General features: G+C 29.2%; 1 protein-coding gene across 1 annotated transcript in view; it reads left to right on the top strand.

Annotated features, from left to right (window-relative positions):
- Positions 1-327: 327 nt before the first annotated feature.
- LOC119608535 (nuclear factor of activated T-cells 5-like) overlaps positions 328-25916 on the top strand; it is a gene marked incomplete at its 5' end in the record, with an annotated part of 29994 nt that continues 4405 nt past the window's right edge. The window contains 10 exon segments of the mRNA XM_037962991.1: positions 328-692; positions 8777-9262; positions 9736-9879; positions 11728-11915; positions 11918-12009; positions 13007-13163; positions 13230-13486; positions 13559-13763; positions 25236-25342; positions 25344-25915. Coding sequence (XP_037818919.1) covers positions 328-692; positions 8777-9262; positions 9736-9879; positions 11728-11915; positions 11918-12009; positions 13007-13163; positions 13230-13486; positions 13559-13763; positions 25236-25342; positions 25344-25915 — 2573 coding nt within the window.

Here is a 25916-nt window from a genome sequence, read left to right as displayed (position 1 = left end):
CGATTAATATTAAATAACTAAATTAAATTAAAAATAATTTAATATTGATTGTTATAACAATAAAAATGCTTTAAAACTCCTGCAATTAACCCCTATAATAAAAGTAGTAAATCTTGTCCGACTAGAGAGTTATATGATAAGTCTACTTAGTATATACATTTAGACGATTTTAATTAACAAGTTTTAAACGTTTATAATAAAATAATGTATAGGTCAACAAGTTTCTCACATAATCCATACAAATAGCTAGACTTAATTGTATAGTTTAGTGGATGTTTTTTTGTAATGCAATATTGTATATAACAAATTGTATTGAAAATTTGTGTGTTATTACAGATCGGTCCGGGTAAAATGGTGCCTGGTAAACGTTTTCCTATACGACCACATCCACCGCCCTGTGATAATTCAAATGATAGTGGTTTTGGTTTCGATCAACATGTTGAAGTTCAACAACAGCAGCAGCAACAACATAGCCAGCATCAACAGCAGCAACAACAGCAAACCAGTAGCCCCAATTCAAGTACAAATTTATCCTCCTCCTCAACCTCCCTGCCTCATCATCATCACCATCATCAACAGAGTTCATCGTTACAAAATAGTCCCACATCACTGAATACAACATCGTCCTCATCAGGCACCAGCCTACAACATTCACCACAACAACATTTGATCAGAGCTATACCTGCCTCAAGGTGAGTTTTTAAGAAAATTTATATAATTTTTCTTTTTTTTATAATTTATTAGTTTTTGAATTAAATCTGCTACACAACATTTTCAATAGAAATTTTTGTTTGTTCTTTTCTTAATTTCAATTGCAATTGCTGTGTAGTTAGAGTAATGAATTCTTTATTTTATTTTTCGTTTGGTTTAAACAAAATTTTTCCCATTACTTTTTTATTTTCATATCAAATTATTTATATTCATGCTCATTGTTACTTCTTATTTTTTTTCTTTTCTTGCAAATTCAAAATTTATTTTTAGTTTTTTTTTTTTTTATTATTTGCTTTTTATTGTGGCAATTTTTTTACTTAATTATTTGTATAAATACGTTATTTTGTTTCTTTTTTAAATTTTCCTAGAAAAATTAGAAAGAAAAGATATACATACGTTTCGTTTTATTTTTGATGTTGTGTACCTCCAACTACTTAACACTTTTCACACTTTTTATAAAGATTTTTGTTTGAAAATAATTTTTGTAAATAGTTTTTTTTTTTTTCAAAATTTTTGGGGCCACTTAACGTTTGCTTTAGTTTTATTAAGTCTAAAGATATTTAATTTCTTTGAGCGTCAATATTTTTATTTTTCTTTATTTATATATACTTGTAGGTAGACTTTTAAGTTTTTAATGTCTGAGTTCATGTTAAGACATAATTATGTCTATATTCATGTCTTTAGAGCTAAATTACTTAAACAATCAATTAGACTTTGTTTTGTTCGAGGACTATTCTTATGACGTAGTTTTGTTATGACACGAGTTTGATTAACGTCATTTTATGATAACAATCGATGTTAGAAATTGTTCTACCTACTATCTTTTAATTGTTTATATATTTTTTTTTTTTATAAAAATTAAAAGTGTTATCAAATATCATGTTAATATTTCAAACAATAGTTATTTCAATAAAAAAAGTAAATAGTTATAAGTATTTAAAAAACACTGGCTTGGCGCTAAATTTTTTAACCCAAAACATCAAAAATAGGGTTCTATAAATCGACTTTCGAATAATCGAACAATCGACTTTTTGTCGAAAAAAGTCGAAAAGTCGAAGTCGACTATTTTGTTCCAAAAAAGTCGATAACTCGACTATCGTCTATGAAAAAAGTCGACTTTGTAAATAAAAGTCGAAAAGTCAAAAAATCGGAAAGTCGAAAAGTCGAAAAAAGTTGAAAAGTCGAAAAAAGTTGAAAAGTCGAAAAAAGTCGAAAAGTCGGAAAAAGTCGAAAAGTCGGAAAAAGTCGAAAAGTCGGAAAAAGTCGAAAAGTCGGAAAAGTCGAAAAGAGTCGAAAATTTTAAAAAAGTGGAAAAGAGGTCAAAAACTCAAAAATAGTCGGAAAAATTCGAAAAAAGTAAAAAAACAGTCGAAAATAGTCGAAAAACAGTCGAATTAAATCGAAAATAGTCAAAAAGTCGTAAAAAATCAAAAAGTCGAAAAGTCGGAAAAAGTCGAAAAGTCGGAAAAAGTCGGAAAAAGTCGAAAAGTCGAAATGTCGAAAAAAGTCGAAAAGTCGGAAAAAGTCGAAAAGTCGGAAAAAGTCGAAAAGTCGACCATTTATAAAATACTAAAAGTCTAAAAGTCGACTTTTAAATAAATGAAAAAGGTCGAAAAGTCGAAAAATCGACTTTTCATAAAATGGAAAAAGTCGACTTTTAACTAAATGCAAAAAGTCGAAAAGTCGACTTTTCGTTTCAACTATAGAACCCTAATCAAAAATAGTTCAAAAACAAAAACTGCTTCATTAAGTAAATTGTTAAATTACCAATTTCTAATGAAATCTGCCAAATGAATGAATCTGTTACTAAAATAACCCATGACTAAAATTTAATTATATAATTTTTCTATGTTTACAACATTCTTTAAATAATATCGATCATTTTATATTTAAGCACAAGGTATTTTCAAAATTAAAGATAATTTTAAAATTATTTGCCAAAAAAATAATTGTCTAAAGAAATTGCTTTTAAATATTCTATACTCTTAAAATTTCATTTAAACATTTTGCAAGAAGAAAAAGAAAAAAAATTTAAACGAAATAAAATAAAAAAAAACAAAAATAAAAATAAAAACTCTCAAGGTGATTTAACGATTTGTATTTAATAAAATAGTACTAAACTATACAACAAATATAGGAGAGACTGCAAAAAAAAATATAGCAAAATAAAATATAATATACTAAGTTGACTCGTATGTTCAAATAAAATAAACAATATCTAATCTAAATAAATAATACATATTAGTTGAAATATAAGGCACGTGTCATTAAACTAAAGAAAACAAAACAATACAAAAGAAAACAAAATTTTTTTAACATAAATAATAGTTTTTTTTTGAAATTATGAGAGAGAGAGAGAATTATAAAATATTTTAAAAAGTAAATTAATCAATTAATTAATTGTTTATGTCAATTAGAATATGTAATTTAATTAATTTTTCTTGTTAGTTAAAAGAATAAACAAATAATATTATAAAAAAAGGCAGAAGTAGATTTAAAATAGTATTACCCAACAAAAAACCTTCACTGAAAAAGCTAAATAAGCCTCGCTCGCTTACAAAAAACTACTTAATTAAGTGCTTACAAATAGCGAGTTTACGCACACAAAAATTTCTCACACAGAATACAAACCTGTTTATCTCTTGCTTAGTTAGTTGTCGTACGTACAATAAGACAGTTTAGGTATTTGATTGTACGTCAAATAGTTGGTTTTATCTACCGCCTAGTCCATTGAATAGTCTATTGTTTAGTCCATTAACAAGTGTAGAATAGTCCAAAAAGTGACCTATGGTCATATCTATACATATAATGCTTTACGGTCTGGTATTTGGACTGGTCTACTGATCTGTTGACTAGTCTATTGACTAGTCTATCTAAAAACTGGTCTATGGATAAATCCTAAGGGTATTGTTAAGTCTATTGACTATTAACGGTATACCGATTAGACTTTGGACTGGTCTATTGACTGTTCAATGAACTAGTATACTGGTCTATTGACTAATCTATGGGATAGTCTATTCACAAGTGTATGGACTAGCCTAAAAACTGGTCTATGGTTAATTCAACAGACCAATCCATAGGCACGTCTATATAATAGTCTACAGATCAGACTTTTGTTTAGTCTATTAACAATTCATACTGGACTAGTCTATTCACAAGTATATGGACTTCTCTAAAGACTTGCATAAGTCATAAGCGCATGGATTAGTCTATTGACTGGTCTATGGACATGTCTACAGACTACTCTAATGACTTGTATATGGATAAATCCGAAGTGTATGACTGGTCTATGGACTCGTCTGTGGGAACGTTTATACAATCTACCGTTTATACTTTAGACTGGTCTATTGACTGTTCAATGAACTATTATACTGATCTATTGACTAGCCTATTGGATAGTCTATTCGCAAGTGTATGGAATAGCCTAAAGACAGGTTTATGGATTAGTCAATATACAATCCATAGGCACGTCTATATAATAATCTACGGATCAGACTTTGGTTTGATCTATTGACAGTTCAATGAACTATTATACTGCTTTAGTCTATTAAGTATATTAACTTCTCTAAAGACTTGAATATGGATAATTCATAAGTGTATGGACTATCCTATTGACTGGTCTATAGAATCTTCTATGGGCACGTCTACATAGTGGTTTACAGACTACTCTAAAGACTTGTATATGGATAAATCGTAAGTGTATGGACTAGTCTATTGACTTGTCTAATAATAATCTACTGTTTATACTTTAAACTGGTATATTGACTGCTCAATGAACTAGTCTATGCACTATTATACTGATCTATTGGATAGTCTATTCACAAGTGTATGGAATATTCTGAAGACGGATCTATGGATTAGTCAATATACACTCCATAGGCACTTCTATAATATAGTCTACGGATTAGACTTTGGTTTATGTTATATTGGTCTACCGATTATGAACTATTATATGAACTATTATACTGTTCTATTGACTGGTCTATGGATAAGTGTATGGACTATGGGCACGTCTATTTAATGGTCTACGGATTAGACTTTGGACTGGTCTATGAACTATTATACTGGTCTATTGGCTAGTTCATTCGTAAGTGTATGAACTAGTGTAAAGACTGGCCTATGAATGAGTGTATGGACTAGTCTATACTGCCAGTTCTTTCTGACTAAACTATCGACTGGTATATTAACTGGTCTGGTCTTCGATTTATTTTGGGACTTGTCTATAAACTAGTCTAATCTTTGGATTAATCTATTGTTTTGTTTATGAACTAATCCATTCACTAGTCACTACCTCGTAGTCTATGGACTTGTCTAGGGACTAGTCTAAGAATTACACCATGGATTAGTTTATAGAGAAGTCTTTTAACTAGTCTATAGATTAGTCTATAGACAAGATAATGGACTAATATATGGGCTAATCTTCGAAATAGTCAATGGACTAATCTATTGACTAGTTTATGAACCAGTAGCTAGTTTATGGACTTGGTTATGGCAAAGTCTATACACTAGTCTTTGTATTAAACTATTTACTAGTTTAGACCATGAACTAGCTTATGGAGAGGTTTTTTAACTAGTATATATACTAGGCTATGACAAAGTATATATACTAGTCTTTGGATTAGACTATTTACTAGTATATGATTTAGACCATAGACTAGTTTATAAAAAAGACTATTAACTAGTTATTCGGTTAGTCTATAGACAAGTCAGTGGACTAATCTATGTATAAGACTAGTTTATTGACTACAACATAGACTAGTCTACTGAGTAGTCTTTATTATAGATTATGGACTGATCTATGAATTAGAATATGAACTAATCGTTTGACTAATCTATAGTCTGTGGAATATGTATGGGTTAAACTATTTTCTAGTCTATGACATAATCTATGAACTTGACTAAGGATTAGCCTATTTATCACTATTATCTAATAATTTTTTGTTTATCTTTATAAGAAATTTCCCGGGAAATGCCGGGATTAAAAAAATGTCATTAAAAAATCTTTAGAAAATATAAATTTTTAAAATAAATCTAAAGCAATTAATTGCTTGTTTTGATTTTACACAAATATTTGGGTCGCACTGTATATTTTTAGATTACACTAATAATAAAATGGCACGCTTTTAGCAAATGCTTTTATTTTCTAGTATTTATTTCTATTTATTATATTTTTTATATACAAATTTATGTGTCTACACAAACATCTACAGTTTAATATATTAGATTTAAAAAAAAAAAAAACACCGGCAGGCTTATCAATTTTACAAAAGAAAAAAATATTTTAAAAAATTCTAAATATTTTAAATAAAAAATTATAATTTTTAATACCTTAAACTGTCACCTTAAGAATGATTTTGCAATATATATTAAAAAACATTTAATTTATTGTAGGTCATGGTTAAAAAAAAAAACATTTGAGTTTTTTTGCAAATGTTAAAAAAAAACAATTTAAATTCATTTGATTCTAGCAATATAAAATTCGTTTTGTTACAAAGACACAAGTTTGTCTATATTTATCTTATCAGCTAAAGATTAAATTGTTAATAATTTAGCAGAAACAAAAAAATGAAAACAAATTCAACTAGCAATTTTTCTATATAAATATACATATAGACAGACAGAACCTACCACGAACAGTGGGTGTTAAAATTAACATTTATTTTAAACAAATACAAGTATTTAAATTCGGTTAAATTCAAAGTAATGTTTAGAATTTTCATATAATTTATCTTATTAAGAAGGTTCTGTTTAAAGCGCATGGTAAACATAAAAAAAAAACAAGATAACAAACAGCTGATTAAAGAATCCTTAATTAAACAAATGATAAGGAAGCGATAAATTTAAAAGGTTAAATTTTTTCATAATTTTATTTTGGGATTTTAAAATAATAATCAAATTTGCTTTATAAAACTAGTTAAAGACAAATAAATGAAAAATACTAAATCCTTCTTCTTTCTATTTGTCATTCACTGTGGGTTAATAACATGTTGTAAATCAAACTTTGCTGGCATGTTAAAAAAAAATATTAATATGTAATATTAAAATAAAATGTAATATTTAAACAAAAAACAAATCAACAACCAGTCTCCACATCATAATTTTAATTGTTACTTTATAACAACAAATATATAAAAAAATAAATACATTTATTATTACACAAAACAACACAACAAATGTCTGTATATTAACAAATTATAAACAAATTAACTTTTTTTTTTTTTTTAAATACAAAAAACCAAGGTGTTTTTAAGTGAAATTTAAACAAAAAACAAAACTCCCTTTCTGTCGCCTTTTTTAAAATAATAAAAAAAAACAATTAGATTTTAGTTAATTTTATTCTTTTAAAGAATTTTAAATTTAATTTAAATTTGTTAATTTTTTTATTAATTGAATTTTTTTCAAAGTATAAAACATTTTAAATTTTATTTTAAATTTATTTCTAAAATTAAATTGTTTAAATTGTCATTTGCGGATTTTGTTTTGCATTTCTTGCACCACCCCACTCTGTTGTTTTCACCCTACCTGCCATTCTCTCTCTCTCCCTATCTCTCTCTTGGTCTTTGTTGAAAATTTACAAATGGCAAAGACCTATAATAGAAGTATTTTGCATTTTAAATTTGTACATTGTTTTGAAAACGTTTCGTTATTTGAAATTTTTAATGCATGATAGTGTTTCAATATGGTTGCTCTCCAAGGGGTCTGCATATATAAAAAATTTGTGGATACTTTATGTATCCACCAGTGACTTCAACTTGTAGAGATTGGATTTAAATTAGAGCAGCGATACGAAAAGAGCTCTCTTGCAAACTTTTTTTACTCTCTGCCGATATGCTTAATCAGGCAATAACAATTCAGTACTATTGTACTTTTTGACATCCGAAAATATCGCAGTAACCCCATGACATATGAAGTACTTTTCTTTAAACTTTTTCTCATAAAAGGATTTGTCAATAGGCTAGTCCATAGACCAGTCATGTCAAGTGACATGTCAACAGTGTAGTTCACAGACAACTCATTAGACTAGACAGTAAACTAGTAAATAGACTAGTAATAGTCTAGTCAATAGACAAGTAAACAGACTAATCAATAGTCCATAGATGTGTCAATAGACTAGTCAATAAACTCGTCAATAGACTATTGAGTAGACTGGTAATAGTCCATAGACCAGTCAATAAAAGAGTCAATATACCAGTCAACAGACTATTCAACAGACTAGTCTAGTCAACAAACTATATATTAGTCAATAGACTAGCCAACAGACTAGTTAATAAACTATTAAATAGGCTGTAATAGTCTTGTCAATAAACTAGTCCACAAAACAAGCAATAGTCCATAGACTAGTCAATAAACGAGTCAACATACTAGTCAATAGACTATTAAATATTATTAATCTTGTCAATATACATACTACCAATAGTCCATAGACCAACCAAAGACTTGTCAATAGATTAGTCAGTAGACTATTCAATTGTCTAGTCAATAAATTAGTCAATAAACTATTAAATAGGCTGGTAATAGTATAGCCAATATACTCAACAGAACAAGCAATAGTCCATAGACTAGTCAATAAACGAGTCAATAGACTAATTAATAAACCAATCAACAGATTATTCAGTAGACTAGTCAATAGATAAATAATGAACTAGTGAATAGACTAGTCAATAAACTATTCAATGGACTTAGTCAATAGTAAAGCTTTCACTAGTTTACTAGATAAATAAAGTTCACCGATCCCAAGGACAAATAGAAAACAAACATTAGAATTATCCTCAAAGTCCGGTTTAAATTATTTCATAAAAGTTAACTTAATTCATAAGTTCATTTACAAATTCTGGTATTTTATCATAACTTTAAAAAATCCTTTAAACATCTACTAAAACCACATCACTCTCTTTCAATTTTCTCTCCCTCTCTCCTCTACTAAAACTCTAGTAACCTTTCAATAGTACATTTTTCTAAACTTTCTATACAAAATTTTCTAACTTTTTTTCTAAAATAAAAGCTATAACAAAAAAAATAAAAGAAGTAAAAAGTAAAATTAACCAATAACCAAACCTTATCATAGATCTAGGCCAGCTAAAAAATTACCCTTCTTAAATGATGATACTGAAAATACTGAATCCGAAGATGAAGATTTCTGTACCGATGATTCCGATGACAATTATGGCGGACGACATCGTAAAAATCTCAAAATAACTAATCAACAAATAATATCATCATCCTCTTCGTCATCATCCTCATCATCGTGTTCGTCTGCAACGTCACCTCATTCTGATAAATATCATCATCATCAGAATCATTCACATAATCAACACAATCACCACCAACATCATCATCATTATCAGGGACATGGTATTAAACGTAAAAAGATTGAAACTATAGCGGTGGATTTGGATAATGATGATGCCTGCAGTGAAGATGCCTTCATACGTAAAATAGCCAGCGCTCAAATGCCGGTTGAAAGTTCAACCACAAATATGTCCGCTATTAATACCAGACCGGTGCAATTACACACTCAAAGCTCTCATATAGCTGCACCCACTAGCTCAAAGTAAGAAGATTTTTGTTTTGAAATCAATGATATAACTTTTTTCTTTATATGTAGTTTATCAAACAAATTTTTTTAAAATCTCTCTTTTATGTTTTTTAATTATGGAGATTGTTTTTGTGTAATTATTTTATATTACAATTATTATGTTCTTTTATGTTGGTGTATTTTTTTTTATAAAAAAAAAAGAAATACCAAAAAGCAAAATTTTTTAATGTTTTTAACCCAACCAACCCACCGCTTTATAATACTTTGGATTAATCTAGTGACAATATTTTTTCGGCCTCGTTGAAAAACTAACACAATTTTTTTATGTAATTTGTATTATTTTTAGTTTTTTTTTCAATATTTTCTTTAAATCATGACCATTTTTTATTCATTATCATTTAATTGTTTTATTATTTAAACTATTTTTATATAAACTAATATTAAAAACATAGTTTAAATATTGTTTTTCTGTTTATTTTTATCCACAGATTTATTGCCGCCAGTGCTAGGGGTATGACGAGAGTGGCTCATAAAAGACAACCGGCTACCCCGCCAAATAGTGTGGCCACTTCATCAAATGGTCGCATACAATTGGAAATTGTTTCACAGCCAGAACAGCAACACAGAGCCAGGTATTTAAGTTACAATATAAGTTATGCAATTCACTGTAAACTGATATTTCAAAAGTAAGTGAAAGTTTTAAAATTAGTTATCACTTTATAGTGATTGAAAATTTTAAAAATACTTTGAACTAGGGTTCTATAAATCGACTTTCGAATAATCGAACAATCGACATTTTGTAGAAAAAAGTCGAAAAGTCGAAGTCGACTATTTTGTTCCAAAAAAGTCGATAACTCGACTATCGTCTATGAAAAAAGTCGAAAAGTCGACTTAGTAAATAAAAGTCGAAAAAAGTCGAAAAGTCGAAAAAAGTCGATAAGTCGAAAAAAGTCGAAGAAAGTCGAAAAAAGTCGAAAAGTCGGAAAAAGTGGAAAAGAGGTCAAAAACTCTAAAATAGTCGGAAAAACTCGAAAAAAGTAAAAAATAGTCGAAAAAAGTCGAAATAAGTCGAAAATAGTCAAAAAGTCGTAAAAAATCGAAAAGTCGGAAAAAGTCGAAAAAAGTCGGAAAAAGTCGGAAAAAGTCGAAAAAAGTCGAAAAAAGTCGAAAAATCGAAAAAAGTCGAAAAGTCGAAAAAAGTCGGAAGAAGTCAAAAAGTCGAAAAAAGTCGAAAATTCGGAAAAAGTCGAAAAGTCGACCATTTATAAAATACTAAAAGTCGAAAAGTCTAAAAGTCGACTTTTAAATAAAAGAAAAATGGAAAAAGTCGAAAGGTCGAAAAGTCGACTTTTAACTAAATGCAAAAAGTCAAAAAGTCGACTTTTCGTTTCAACTATAGAACCCTACTTTGAACATTTTTTTAAACTTTACAAAATGTTTTTGAAAATTTTCGAAAATGTCATCAATTTATAGTGAATTACAATATTAGTTATGTATTACACATAGCAGAAATATAGAAGGTAGTGTCAATCTCTCATTAGTTTTTTAAATTCTCTATCTGACATGTTTAAGGATTTTGAAGTTTTCGTTAAATTAGTGATACCATATACAGTTTAATTTTTCCCATTTTATAATAAAATTTCTATATATGCTTTGAAGTTTATGTAAAAAATTTATAAAAATAATTTCAATTCAGTTAGAAAATATTATAAAAATAGTTCTTTTGAATAAAATCACATTTATATTGAAATCTTTGAAAACTAATTTGTAAAATTAATTAGAGAATAAATATGAGCTGCATTTTCCCGAACTGCGAAAATCCGAAATACTTCTGCAAAAATTCCAATGTAAGATTTTTTAAAGTCCCTATATTACCGGGTAAACGCCAACAGTGGCTTGAAAGATGCAAAACCAACGAAGAAAGTTTGCCAAAAGAGCCTATGGTTTGTTCAGATCATTTCTTTAAAAGTGACATTACAATCAATTCAAAACGTGCAAGATTGGATAGAAATGCTATCCCAATAACTACTAGGTATGTACATGCGTTGGTTTAGTACACTAGAATGTGAGGAGTTTTGTAATATCTATCTTAAAAATACAACTTATTAAGCAAAATCTGACATATTTATTATTTATAAGTTTGTAGAGGAAATCAGTAATTTAATTAACTTCCTTTAATATAACATACATTTTATTTATATAAATTAACTACACATTTTTGGTAAAATATTTTTTGAAATCCATTATAATTTTTAACATGTGGCAACTCTGTATATAAAGTTTAAAATAAGGAAAACGTCAAAAAACCTTATTTAAATTTAATTTTTTTGATTGAGACTACCTTCTATATTTCTGCTATGTTTAAAATAAGGAAAACGTCAAAAAACCTTATTTAAATTTAATTTTTTTGATTGAGACTACCTTCTATATTTCTGCTATGGTATTACAGACATTTTATTAATCTTTATATATTTTATTAGATATCAAACCGAGGGCAGTCGTGGCGCCGTTAAAGATCGCAGTGGTAATGGTTTTCCCATAGTACGTTTAGTGGGCTATAATAAACCCACTTCGTTACAAGTATTTATTGGCACCGACATTGGCCGAGTTGCTCCCCATATGTTCTATCAGGCCTGCAAAGTGGCGGGCAAAAATTCCACGCAATGTAATGAAAGAAAGTCGATGGTACTGTGGTTATAGAAATTGATTTTAAGCCAGAGCAAGATATGACCATAACATGTGATTGCGTGGGTATACTAAAGGTAAGTTATGGCAAAAATTTTAACTTATACTTGCCCATTCATAGATTTAGAAAAGATTTAGAAAAACTTCTCACTAAAAACTCGCTTTTGTCGAGGTTAAAAATAAACTTTAAATCGCCTTAAAAAGAAATTAAACAATTTTCTAAACGAATGTTTCTTGTTTTAATCTCCTTCTCGTACCTATTCTGATAATCACAAAGCAATTAATTACTTAAATAATAGAAACAAAAGGTTTTTGAACATGTTAATTAATTATCGATTGATTAATTCAACTCCCCTAGTCTCTTTCTCATACTCTCCGCCATAAAGCAATAAACATTTTCCCTTTTTCATTTGTGAGATTTTATGATTAAATTGTTAAACAAGGTTGTCTTTTATTACGGAGCCGTTAGTGATAATAAAATATGAAAAAATTGTTAAAATAATTCTGTATGTTGTATACATTAGTCTGTTACCTTATCTTTTTGTTTTCAAGACTACATACATGAATAATGTTTAATGTTTGTTATCACAATATTTACTCTTTTCCCTGAAAACGGAGAGGATTTTATTTCTTAACCATATGTTAATATCAACACTTTTTTATATATAAAGAAATATCATATTTGTTTAATTAACCCTTTGGAAACCAATGTTTACTAAAGAATTCTCAATGATTTTGAGAATTCAATTTTCTAGGGATATTCTATTTTTTAGTGAAATTATGAATTTATAGTGAAATTTCAATTTTCTACTAAAATTTCGAATTTTTAATGAAATTTCGAATATTTAATAAAATTTTGAATTTTTAATAAAATTTCGAATTTTTAATGAAATTTCAAATTTTTAATGAAATTTCGAATATTTAATAAAATTTAGAATTTTTAATAAAATTTGGAATTTTTAATGAAATTTCGAATTTTTAATGAAATTTCAAAATCCTAGTAAAATTTTGAATTTCTAATAAAATTTCAAATTTGTTATCTATGACTTAATAAATTTCTACTTTCGTTTATAGGAACGCAATGTCGATGTTGAACATCGTTTTCCAGAACATCTTGCACAAAAGAATAAAAAGAAATCAACACGATGTCGCATGGTATTTCGCACACAATTAACACATGATGATGGCACCGTCGAAACACTACAAGTCTGTTCTAATCCCATTATATGCAGTAAGTTATTATAAAATTTCCACATTTGCAATATTTTATATTTACATTTATAACTATTATCAACAGCTCAACCGCCGGGTGTACCAGAAATCTGCAAAAAATCCCTTAACTCTTGCCCAGTAGACGGTGGTCTGGAATTATTTATAATCGGTAAAAATTTTCTCAAAGATACACATGTGATATTTCAAGAAACCTATGAAAGTGTCAGTGGCAACAACGATGATGATCTCAAGTCAGCCGCTGCATCAGCAAATGATATGTCAATTATAGGCGCTGGACTGTGGGAACAAACAGTGTTGCCCGACAAAGAATATTTACAGCAAGTATGTTAAAGAAATGAAATAAATTTCACTTTCGTTATTAATCAATTGCAATATTTATTTATATTCATATAGACCCATTTAATATGCACTGTGCCACCGTATATACATCAAAATATATTGAAACCAGTCACTGTACAAGTGGCAATTATTTCGAGCGGCAAAAAAAGTGAACCCCATACATTTGTTTATACACCAAAGGGCACCTATACACCATTAGCGGCTGCAACTACGCTAAGTAGTACAAATACAATACACAGTAGCTTATCATCGGCCCAAGGTATTTATTTTTGTTTATACTTATAATAATTATTTCATTACATACTTCGTATACGTAACGTACTCACTGCTCACTATTGTGTGCTAGTACAACTACTACGATCATTGCGTCTAACTACAACGTCTAAGTAGACGTCAAGTAATTACAATTACAATATTTCGAAAATGTATTCTATTAATATTATTATTTGTTGCTAAACTACTACGGCATTATTTTTGTATTTGATACGTAAACCGTTGTTGCGAACAAACAATTATATTAAAATCTACTTAAAAGAATACCCACATCTAAGTACCTACCTCTACAAAAAAAAAAAAGAAAATACAGAAAAAAAACTACATATATAAATAAATAATTAAATAAATACTTACATATATAATTTGTTATTGTTTCGTTAATTTGTTTTAGTCTTTCTTATTTTTGTTTTGTTTTTGTATACTTAAATTGTTTTTATTTGTTTGAACGATCACGTATCAATCATTCCTCAATCATTTTCTTGCTAATAAGAATATTTAGTTAGATGGCGCCGTTGTCGTTTAGCAGCCGCCTTTTTCGCTAATTTCTTAAATTAGTATTTATCTATTAATTACTCGAATGTGTTAACAACTTTTACTTTACACGTATTAAATTTTAAGGATTCCAATGAAAAATAAATTCAGATCAAGTTCATTTCTAGTTCAGTCCTAGATCAGTTCTAGTTCAGTTCTAGTTCAGTTTTAGTTCAGTTCTAGTTCAGTTCTAGTTCAGTTCTAGTTCAGTTTTAGTTCAGTTTTAGTTCAGTTCTAGTTCAGTTCTAGTTCAGTTCTAGTTCAGTTCTAGTTCAGTTCTAGTTCAGTTCTAGTTCGGTTCTAGTTCAGTTCTAGTTCAGTTCTAGTTCAGTTCTAGTTCAGTTCTAGTTCAGTTCTAGTTCAGTTCTAGTTCAGTTCTAGTTCAGTTCTAGTTCAGTTCTAGTTCAGTTCTAGTTCAGTTCTAGTTCAGTTCTAGTTCAGTTCTAGTTCAGTTCTAGTTCAGTTCTAGTTCAGTTCTATTTCAGTTCTAGTTCAGTTCTAGTTCAGTTCTAGTTCAGTTCTAGTTCAGTTCTAGTTCAGTTCTGGTTCAGTTCTAGTTCAGTTCTAGTTCAGTTCTAGTTCAGTTCTGAGTTCAGTTCTTAGTTCAGTTCTAGTTCAGTTCTAGTTCAGTTCTAGTTCAGTTCTAGTTCAGTTCTAGTTCAGTTCTAGTTCAGTTTCTAGTTCAGTTCTAGTTCAGTTCTAGTTCAGTTCTAGTCAGTTCAGTTCTAGTTCAGTTCTAGTTCAGTTCTAGTTCCGTTCTAGTTCAGTTCTAGTTCAGTTTAGTCAGTTCTAGTTCAGTTCTAGTTCAGTTCTAGTCATTCTAGTTCAGTTCTAGTTCAGTTCTGGTTCAGTTCTAGTTCAGTTCTAGTTTCAGTTCTAGTTCAGTTCTAGTTCAGTCTAGTTCAGTTCTAGTTCAGTTCTAGTTCAGTTCTGGTTCAGTTCTAGTTCAGTCTAGTCTAGTTCAGTTCTAGTTCAGTTCTAGTTCAGTTCTAGTTCAGTTCTAGTTCAGTTCTAGTTCAGTTTAGTTCAGTTCTAGTTCAGTTCTCGTTCAGTTCTAGTTCAGTTCTAGTTCAGTTCTAGTTCTAGTTCAGTTTTAGTTCAGTTCAGTTCTAGTTCAGTTCTAGTCAGTTCTAGTTCAGTCTAGTTCAGTTTCTAGTTCAGTTTCAGTTCAGTTCTAGTTCAGTTTCTAGTTCAGTTCTAGTTTCAGTTCTAGTTAGTTCTAGTTCCAGTTCTAGTTCAAGTTCAAGTCAGTTCTAGTTCAGTTCTAGTCAAGTTCCAGTTCTAGTTCTAGTTCCAGTTCTGTTCAGTTCTAGTTCAGTTCTAGTTCAGTTCTATGTTCAGTTCTAGTTCAGTTCTAGTTCAGTTCTTCAGTTCAGTTCTAGTTCAGTTCTAGTTCAGTTCTAGTTCAGTTCTAGTTCAGTTCTAGTTCAGTTCTCGTTCAGTTCTAGTTCAGTTCTAGTTCAGTTCTAGTTCAGTTCTAGTTCAGTTCTAGTTCAGTTCTAGTTCAGTTCTCGTTCAGTTCTAGTTCAGTTTCTAGTTCAGTTCTAGTTCAGTTTCTAGTTCAGTTCTAGTTCAGTTCAGTTCTAGTTCAGTTCTAGTTCAGTTCTAGTTCAGTTCTAGTTCAGTTCTAGTTCAGTTCTAGTTCAGTTCTAGTTCAGTTCTAGTCAGTTCTAGTTCAGTTCTAGTTCAGTTCTAGTTCAGTTCTAGTTCAGTTCTAGTTCAGTTCTAGTTCAGTTCTAGTTCAGTTCTAGTTCAGTTCTAGTTCAGTTCTAGTTCAGTTCTAGTTCAGTTCTAGTTCAGTTCTAGTTCAGTTCTAGTTCAGTTCTAGTTCAGTTCTATTTCAGTTCTAGTTCAGTTCTAGTTCAGTTCTAGTTCAGTTCTAGTTCAGTTCTGGTTCAGTTCTAGTTCAGTTCTAGTTCAGTTCTAGTTCAGTTCTAGTTCAGTTCTAGTTCAGTTCTAGTTCAGTTCTAGTTCAGTTCTAGTTCAGTTCTAGTTCAGTTCTAGTTCAGTTCTAGTTCAGTTCTAGTTCAGTTCTAGTTCAGTTCTAGTTCAGTTCTAGTTCAGTTCTAGTTCAGTTCTGGTTCAGTTCTAGTTCAGTTCTAGTTCAGTTCTAGTTCAGTTCTAGTTCAGTTCTAGTTCAGTTCTAGTTCAGTTCTAGTTCAGTTCTAGTTCAGTTCTAGTTCAGTTCTAGTTCAGTTCTAGTTCAGTTCTAGTTCAGTTCTAGTTCAGTTCTAGTTCAGTTCTAGTTCAGTTCTAGTTCAGTTCTAGTTCAGTTCTAGTTCAGTTCTAGTTCAGTTCCAGTTCAGTTCTAGTTCAGTTCTACTCCAGTTATATTAAGTCCTTGCCTAGTTAAATTCTCGCAAATGGTTTTAAATAAATTTGTTATTATTAATGCGTTAGAATTTGTTTATCTTACAATTAAAATAAAATATTTATTAACATCACTTAGGCGTTTCAATTAAATAATAAAATCAATAACAACATCCTAATGAAAAAAAGAACATTTATCAAAAATCTTATAAAATCAACGTCAATTATAAACGTTTCTAGCTAAATGCTTTTAACAAAATGTTCTTATTATTTATTAATAATTTTAATCTTTCTGTTACAAGACAACAAATACATTTGTGTTTAATATTCAATTTACTAGTTGTTATTACAATTCTTATTATCTATAATTTAATTTTCTTACATTAAACGAAACAATAACAATTATATGATCGACAAAAAAAGATTATAAATAAAATACATTGATTTTATAAAAAAAGTAAAATCTATAAGAATATATGATTTAAATCAATTAAACAGAAAAATATAACAACAACATACGTCAAATATTGGCACGTTCTTAATGAGTGCTCTTTTTTTTTTTTTTTTTTTGAATTTTAGTGCTTACAAGCAGATACAACTCGTTTAGTTTAACACACAACATTCGCAGAAATATCAATCTGTTTTGAAAATGTTTTCTTTTTTAATATTCAACAATTCAAATTATCAATTACATTTATTATTATGAATACTACTTTACTATTTTATATAAAAACAATCTTAATTTTTCTGATTTCATAAGAATAAATAAACAGATTTTTTTCTATAAATAATTTATAGTTTCTTACTACAATTAAAACGAATTATTTGATATGAATTGTAAAACTTTGATTTTAGTTTTATTTTTGCCACATAAAGATAAAACGTTTTAGTTACTACTGCTATAGCAACAACGAGCAAAAAAGTTATTATTTTAGTTTTTCAATAATTTACTACTTTTATTATCTATAAACTAAATATAATAAATTCTAAATATTAGACATAATATTAAAGAAGAAAAAACAAATATAAATATAAATATTAAATAAAATAAAATAAATCTAATTCATAACAATGGTATTACAACTACGTTTTAAACAAAAAATATAATGTTAAATCAATGTAATAACAAATTCTTTAAAATACAAAATGAAATCCTTTTAAAACTTGTTTAATCGATGTTTTCTTTAGAATTGCGATATAAACGACCAAAGGTTTTAAATTTAGTATTTTAAAAATACTCTAAAAATTAACGGAGTTACTTCTAGTTCAGTTCTAGTTCAGTTCTAGTTCAGTTCTAGTCAGTTCTAGTTCAGTTCTAGTTCAGTTCTAGTTCAGTTCTAGTTCAGTTCTAGTTCAGTTTCTAGTTCAGTTCTAGTTCAGTTTCTAGTTCAGTTCTAGTTCAGTTCTAGTTCAGTTCTAGTTCAGTTCTAGTTCAGGTTCTAGTTCAGTTCTAGTTCAGTTCTAGTTCGTTCTAGTTCAGTTCTAGTTCAGTTCTAGTTCAGTTCTAGTTTCAGTTCTAGTTCAGTTCTAGTTCAGTTCTAGGTCAGTTCTAGTTCAGTTCTAGTTCAGTTCTAGTTCAGTTCTAGTTCAGTTCTAGTTCAGTTCTAGTTCAGTTCTAGTTCAGTTCTAGTTCAGTTCTAGTCATTTCTAGTTCAGTTCTAGTTCAGTTCTAGTTCAGTTCTAGTTCAGTTCTAGTTCAGTTCTAGTTCAGTTCTAGTTCAGTTCTAGTTCAGTTCTAGTTCAGTTCTAGTTCAGTTCTAGTTCAGTTCTAGTCAGTTCTAGTTCAGTTCTAGTTCAGTTCAGTTCAGTTCTAGTTCAGTTCTAGTTCTAGTTCTAGTTCAGTTCTAGTTCAGTTCTAGTTCAGTTCTAGTTCAGTTCTAGTTCAGTTCTAGTTCAGTTCTAGTTCAGTTCTAGTTCAGTTCTAGTTCAATTCTAGTTCAGTTCTAGTTCAGTTCTAGTCAGTTCTAGTTCAGTTCTAGTTCAGTTCTAGTTCAGTTCTAGTTCAGTTCTAGTCAGTTCTAGTTCAGTTCTATTCAGTTCTAGTTCAGTTCTAGTTCAGTTCTAGTTCAGTTCTAGTTCAGTTCTAGTTCAGTTCTAGTTCAGTTCTAGTTCAGTTCTAGTTCAGTTCTAGTTCAGTTCTAGTTCATTCTAGTTTAGTTCTAGTTCGGTCCCTAGTTCTGTTCTTTTATTTATATTTTTAGGTAAAATTATTGTTCTTTTAGTATTTTTAACCACAAAAACATTGATTTAACATATTGTTTCCAATCTGTTTTAGCGGAATCCGAAATCGAAACTGAAAATTCGGCGTTTAGAATAATTTTAAGTTTTAGAAATCCTTAATTCTGCATAAATTTTAAGATCTTTGTTTTATCTAGTAATAACTATAAAAGTGCAACTATAACAATCAGCAACAAGCAGGAGGCAGCAAATTCAAAACTAATCAAAACAACTCTGCTCAGTATGATTGAGTCAATTCTTTATTATTATTGTTATTAAAAAACAGTTCGAAGGAACAACATTTTTATTAATTGATGCTTTAATAAGGGGAATTTGATTTGCAATTTTTCTTGAAGACAAACACGAAAAAATTAAAAAAATTAAACAATTGAAATGATTCGCTATTCAAAATTTTGTCGTGAGATTGTGTGTGCGATTGTGATTCTTATCCATTCTACTTAATTAATATTTTAACTTTGATATTTTTTTAAGTTAACATTTACATATTTCTTTTTTAATTTTCCAATTATGGGTGGGTTTGTAATATTGGTTTCACAGGTGTGATTGTCAGGGGAAGTGTGTCTCAGCTGGTGGTGCATGAGTTTTTGTGTGTGTATGAGAGCAGAGTTTTCTTGGTTAAGATTTTGAATTTTTGAACAACAAACAGTCAACAAAATTCCAGATTTTTATTGATTTCTTTAAAAATAAAAGAATTTTTTTTTAGCATCAAAACTAAAGAGTTTTTCATCTTTATTTGAAATTTAAACTTAAAACAAATAAATGCAACAAACGACAAACAATTGGATATAATTTGTTAGAAATTTTTATTTCAATAAATTTTGAAAGTACAACCATAGAAGCTAAAAATGAAATTCACATGAAACAACAAGATCAAGGGAATTTTTCAAAAACAACTGTAAGATCTCTAAGAAGTAATAATTTTCCCCTCACAAACTCAAACTAAAAAAAATCAAACATACAGTTTATGCAGTTTATAAAGCAATTGTAAAAATTAAATGTGAAAAAAAATGAAATCAACGCACCAATTGAATTAATTGAATCAAAAACCAACCCCTTAAATGATTTTCAATTATTATTAAAGAACAAAAAACAAAACCAACAACTGCAATTGAAAATATCCACAAAAAAAAAAAAAAAAAAAAATATAAAATAAAAAAAATACAAACCAGGATTTTTTAAACAACATTAATCTGAAAATGTTATTTTTACTTTATTTTCCTTCTCTTAGCAATTTAGGTTCGTGAAATGCGATTTATTAAAAATATTAAAAGAAATATACTTAAAAACTCAAATAAATAACTATAAAATAATACAAAATATACATAGATCAGAAAAAAATGCAACCGATTTAGACAAAACATTAAATAGAATCCCAAAAAATATAAGTTGAAAACACAATATAGAATATGACAAGAAAATCAAAACACTAACAAGGTCCAACCAATATCAAGAAACCAGAATTTATACAAAACAAATGGGAGTGAACAAACACTAGCAAGCAAGATAACAAGATTTTTCCATATTAACCAGAATTGAAAAGGAAAAATCTCTAAATGGAGAAATGAGAGATAATTGCTGCTATATGATGATTTGCTTTAAAGAAGCTGGTTTTTATAAAAAGTTTGAAAAACAACATGAGAACTAATGGAATAACCAGACCTTGTGCTGTTTGTTAAACTACAAAATGACGATCATCAACTCCACTCACTTTCATCTTTAAGTCATCATCCTTCCTTCCCCTCCTCCAGCTGCTGAATGTATGTGTATGTGTTCTACTACCACTACCAAAATCAACACTTGCTACATCCACTGTTACTGCTGCTTTGGTGCTGTTCATCACTTGCTGCATCTGTACATTAGGGTACTGGTTTAAAAAATAAAAAAAAACTGAAACAATTACATTTTTTCTCTCAACATTTATATCTTTTATATGCATTTCAAATAATTTTTACTACTTAGTTTATGAAAATAATCGAAATAAAAATCCCCTCCATAACCTCACATTTTATTTAAGTAAAAATAAATTACCAAAAAATTAGTTAAAAATATATATTTACAAATTTTTTTAAGCCACTCTTTCTTGTCAATGTTAATATTAGAGCTACTAAATTATGCTAACTTCTATTACCTATTACCTTTTGCTTTTTCCACTACTACTACTTGTACCTTGTTATCCTTCTTAAGATTCCTTTTTTCCTAAAACCTTTAGCCGATTTTCTGTTTTAATGTTTTTATTTATTTTCTTAATCTAATTAACACTTAACATTTGTAACTATATGTTTGAAAACGCACACACACACACTACATTTGCAAGAGAATTGAAGCAAAATGTTATTGGAGATACCGTTGTCTTCGAAAATGTCTTTGACATTTGAAGTTCTTTCTAATTCAGTTCTAGTTCTGTTCTAGTTCTGTTCTAGTTCAGTTCTAGTTCCGTTCTAGTTCAGTTCTAGTTCAGTTCTAGTTCAGTTCTAGTTCAGTTCTAGTTCAGTTCTAGTTCAGTTCTAGTTCAGTTCTAGTTCAGTTCTAGTTCAGTTCTAGTTCAGTTCTAGTTCAGTTCTAGTTCAGTTCAGTTCAGTTCTAGTTCAGTTCTAGTTCAGTTCTAGTTCAGTTCTAGTTCAGTTCTAGTTCAGTTCTAGTTCAGTTCTAGTTCAGTTCTAGTTCAGTTCTAGTTCAGTTCTAGTTCAGTTCTAGTTCAGTTCTAGTTCAGTTCTAGTTCAGTTCTAGTTCAGTTCTAGTTCAGTTCTAGTTCAGTTCTAGTTCAGTTCTAGTTCAGTTCTAGTTCAGTTCTAGTTCAGTTCTAGTTCAGTTCTAGTTCAGTTCTAGTTCAGTTCTAGTTCAGTTCTAGTTCAGTTCTAGTTCAGTTCTAGTTCAGTTCTAGTTCAGTTCTAGTTCAGTTCTAGTTCAGTTCTAGTTCAGTTCTAGTTCAGTTCTAGTTCAGTTCTAGTTCAGTTCTAGTTCAGTTCTAGTTCAGTTCTAGTTCAGTTCTAGTTCAGTTCTAGTTCAGTTCTAGTTCAGTTCGTTCTAGTTCAGTTCTAGTTCAGTTCTAGTTCAGTTCTAGTTCAGTTCTAGTTCAGTTCTAGTTCAGTTCTAGTTCAGTTCTAGTTCAGTTCTAGTTCAGTTCTAGTTCAGTTCTAGTTCAGTTCTAGTTCAGTTCTAGTTCAGTTCTAGTTCAGTTCTAGTTCAGTTCTAGTTCAGTTCTAGTTCAGTTCTAGTTCAGTTCTAGTTCAGTTCTAGTTCAGTTCTAGTTCAGTTCTAGTTCAGTTCTAGTTCAGTTCTAGTTCAGTTCTAGTTCAGTTCTAGTTCAGTTCTAGTTCAGTTCTAGTTCAGTTCTAGTTCAGTTCTAGTTCAGTTCTAGTTCAGTTCTAGTTCAGTTCTAGTTCAGTTCTAGTTCAGTTCTAGTTCAGTTCTAGTTCAGTTCTAGTTCAGTTCTAGTTCAGTTCTAGTTCAGTTCTAGTTCAGTTCTAGTTCAGTTCTAGTTCAGTTCTTAGTTCAGTTCTAGTTCAGTTCTAGTTCAGTTCTAGTTCAGTTCTAGTTCAGTTCTAGTTCAGTTCTAGTTCAGTTCTAGTTCAGTTCTAGTTCAGTTCTAGTTCAGTTCTAGTTTCAGTTCTAGTTCAGTTCTAGTTCAGTCTAGTTCAGTTCTAGTTCAGTTCTAGTTCAGTTCTAGTTCAGTTCTAGTTCAGTTCTAGTTCAGTTCTAGTTCAGTTCTAGTTCAGTTCTAGTTCAGTTCTAGTTCAGTTCTAGTTCAGTTCTAGTTCAGTTCTAGTTCGTTCTAGTTCAGTTCTAGTTCAGTTCTAGTTCAGTTCTAGTTCAGTTCTAGTTCAGTTCTAGTTAGTTCTAGTTCAGTTCTAGTTTCAGTTCTAGTTCAGTTCTAGTTCAGTTCTAGTTCAGTTCTAGTTCAGTTCTAGTTCAGTTCTAGTTCAGTTCTAGTTCAGTTCTAGTTCTAGTTCAGTTCTAGTTCATAGTTCTAGTTCAGTTCTAGTTCAGTTCTAGTTCAGTTCTAGTTCAGTTCTAGTTCTAGTCAGTTCTAATTCAATTCTAGTTCAGTTTTAATGCGCTGTTTCAAATTTCAGTTCTTTGTAAAGAAATTTTTGTTAAATAAAGAATATCATCCTAATAAGCAACTTAATTGAAAGTGTTGATTTTTGTTTCATTGTCTTAAAGGTACTTCACTAGAAAAATTGTATTCTACATCGATTTAACATTTATAATTTTCTTATTTTGCTGTTTCGTCAATTATTACATTGACGTCTGTTGTTATTACCTATTATTGTAATAGTACTTCAGTATATTCTCGATAACAATTTTGCTTAAATTTTCTTTTGTTCTACTACAACTAATTAAAAAATTATTGTTTCTCTATAGTTTTTGTTTTTAAAATTGTTTTCTAAATTTTGTATTATTATATTTTGTTGAAAATTTAAATTTCCCAACATTTAGAAATAGTATTTTTCTACAGAGACTTTTCAAGCCAATAGTCTTCACCCAAATAAAAAAAAAAAAACAAATAAAGGTGCGATGTCGTCTTCTCTTCTACTACCTACTACGTTTGTAAAGTATACTACACATTTTTGGTAAAGTAAAATATTGAAATTTTATTTTTTTTTTATATTTATAGAACATATTTTTACTTATATATTTTCTCTAACAAAAGTATTTCCCTTCTTTTCCATATAAAAAAAATATACATTTGTATTTGTTTCCTCTTTTAAAACTCATTATAAATAACACTAACTCTCATTCCCTTATTCTAATAAACATTCATCAATCTATTATAAAACACAAACACTTCTTCTAAAATTTCAACAAATATGTTTAAAATTTACTCTCTATAAACACCTCGAGACAACAGTGGCTTAAATGAACTTGAAAGACAGAGAGAAGAGTTAAAGAGAGCTTAACAAGTCATATAGAAAACCAGGACTTTGAGCTGAAGAAATTGTGGGGAACAGCAAAAAGTTGAAAACTTAAGGCTGCTAAGGAAGTTTACTAAACAACGTTGGTTAAGTGTTTCCTATTTTGTTTGTTGTGTAAAGAAGTTTTTTCTTGTTATTTTTTTTGTTTGTTTTATTTTGAACAGGTTCCATACAGCGTTTAATTGCCCAGAGCTCTCTTTAATAGCCAAAAGCGTTTACAACTCAATTATAAAATCGTACACAATTAAAAAAAAAAAAACGACAATTTTTTCTAAATTACACTTAACCAAATTTAAGTAAAATTAAATTTTGCGCATAAAAAAAGAAATTGAAATCAAACAACACTTTATTTCACCATATTTCTCATAATTTATGTCTACTATTAGTTTTAAGTTTTTTTTTATTATTTTAAGAAATGGCTGCGGTTTTTTTAACTTTAAGAATTTAGTATTTAGTGTAAAATTAAGAAAACGAAAAATTGAAATTACTTAAAGAGTGAGAGCTTTAAAAAGAGTGTGAGAGCTTGATTGTTGTATGAATATTTGCTTCAGTGTTGAAATGTTTGAGAATACATATTTGTGTGTCTGAGAGTAAAAGAGAATTGTAGTGAATGTTAAAACTGGGTTTTGTGAGTGAATTTTGAATGTTTTTGAAGTTTTTAGAAAATGTCATCGTTTAACTGTAAAAAGATTTGGCTTTGTGTATGTGTGAGAAAAAAGTCTTAAATTTTTAATTTTCTTATAGACTTTTTTTAATGTTTTATTATTTTATCCTTAAAAAAAAAGTAATTTCAAATAACTTAGCAAATAAATGAACAAATCAACTTAATTGCTATATATTCTCATAAAAAAAAGGTTACAAAAATCTTTTAGTTTTTTTTTTTAAAATTTTGTTAATTGGTTTTAGAATAACATTTATTTGTCAAGTTCTTTTTCGTACTCTGTTAAAAAAAAATAATTAATACTATTTTAGTTTTAAGTAAAATTAGTTATTAAACAAAAATTATTTACATTTTTGTTTCAAATCAAAAACTTTGCTTATGATTTAAATTTAATATTTTTAATTTTATTATTTTTATTTTTTATTATTAAATACCATATAAACAACTCATTTTAGTCTTTTAGTTAATTAGTTTTTAAGTGACCTACTTTAACCCACCATTAGGGTATAATTATGGTATAAAAGAAACCAAAAAAATTAAAATATTCTCCTTAATTTTTAAGTCTTTCTTCTTACCAAACAACACTAAAAAAGACCTTTTTTTATTAGACTTTCTACTCAAAAAAAAAAAAAAAACTTAATAGAAAATAAAATAAAATTAAATAATTTATTATTTACTTTTTCATTAAATAAAATATAATTCCTTCTAAAAAATATATACCCACCAACATCAAACAAATGAAACATTACTATTTCCTACCCATTGGGCGTTACTAATTAGTTTTCCTGTATATTTGTAGATGGCACTTTTATGGATACCACACCGGCCGCAGCAGTGGCAGCGGCCTCTGGCTCTCTCTGGCCTACAACAGAAACTAAACATGAAATTGATGCTGACATGATGCCACCCACCCATTACCACACAAATGCCCATGGTTGTGAGACGGCCATCTTTGAATACTACACAGCCATTGATATCGGAACAGCAATTGGTGCATCTCAATGCTGTGGTGGCAGCTGAAGCTTTAAAAACTGAATTGTTAGATGAAACTTCGCAAAACTCTTTAGCTGATGCTATACACTCACCCGAATCTGTAGTGGCGGCTTGTGGTGTGGGCGGACCTCAAAGTCCCACGGCATTGCAATATCATTCACGTTATGGTCGCAAGACCAGCATGGATGCCATGATGTATGATAATAACAGTATGCAGGGATTCCCTGTGGCTCCAGCGGCCCCCACTACCACACCCATGGAAGTGGCTGTGGCAGCAGCCGTTGAAATGGCGGTTAAGAATGAAATTGCCAAAGCTGTGTCAGTGGCTAAAGTGGATAAATTTATAACAGATTTGGCCAAGTCGGCAAATGTGGCTGATGCCTCGGATCCAGTGCCAGAACCTTCATTATTTGGTGTCACCAACAATGCTGCCATAGATCATGCTCTCACCGATATTTTGGCTACACCACAAACCACAGCTGCAGCT

The sequence above is a fragment of the Lucilia sericata genome, unplaced genomic scaffold (genome assembly GCF_015586225.1).
Source record: "Lucilia sericata isolate MDLA Ls3-8-SP2 unplaced genomic scaffold, ASM1558622v1 Contig000847F_arrow, whole genome shotgun sequence".
In the NCBI taxonomy this organism is placed as follows: Eukaryota; Metazoa; Arthropoda; class Insecta; order Diptera; family Calliphoridae; genus Lucilia; species Lucilia sericata.
This window is presented reverse-complemented; position numbering and strand designations above follow the sequence as displayed.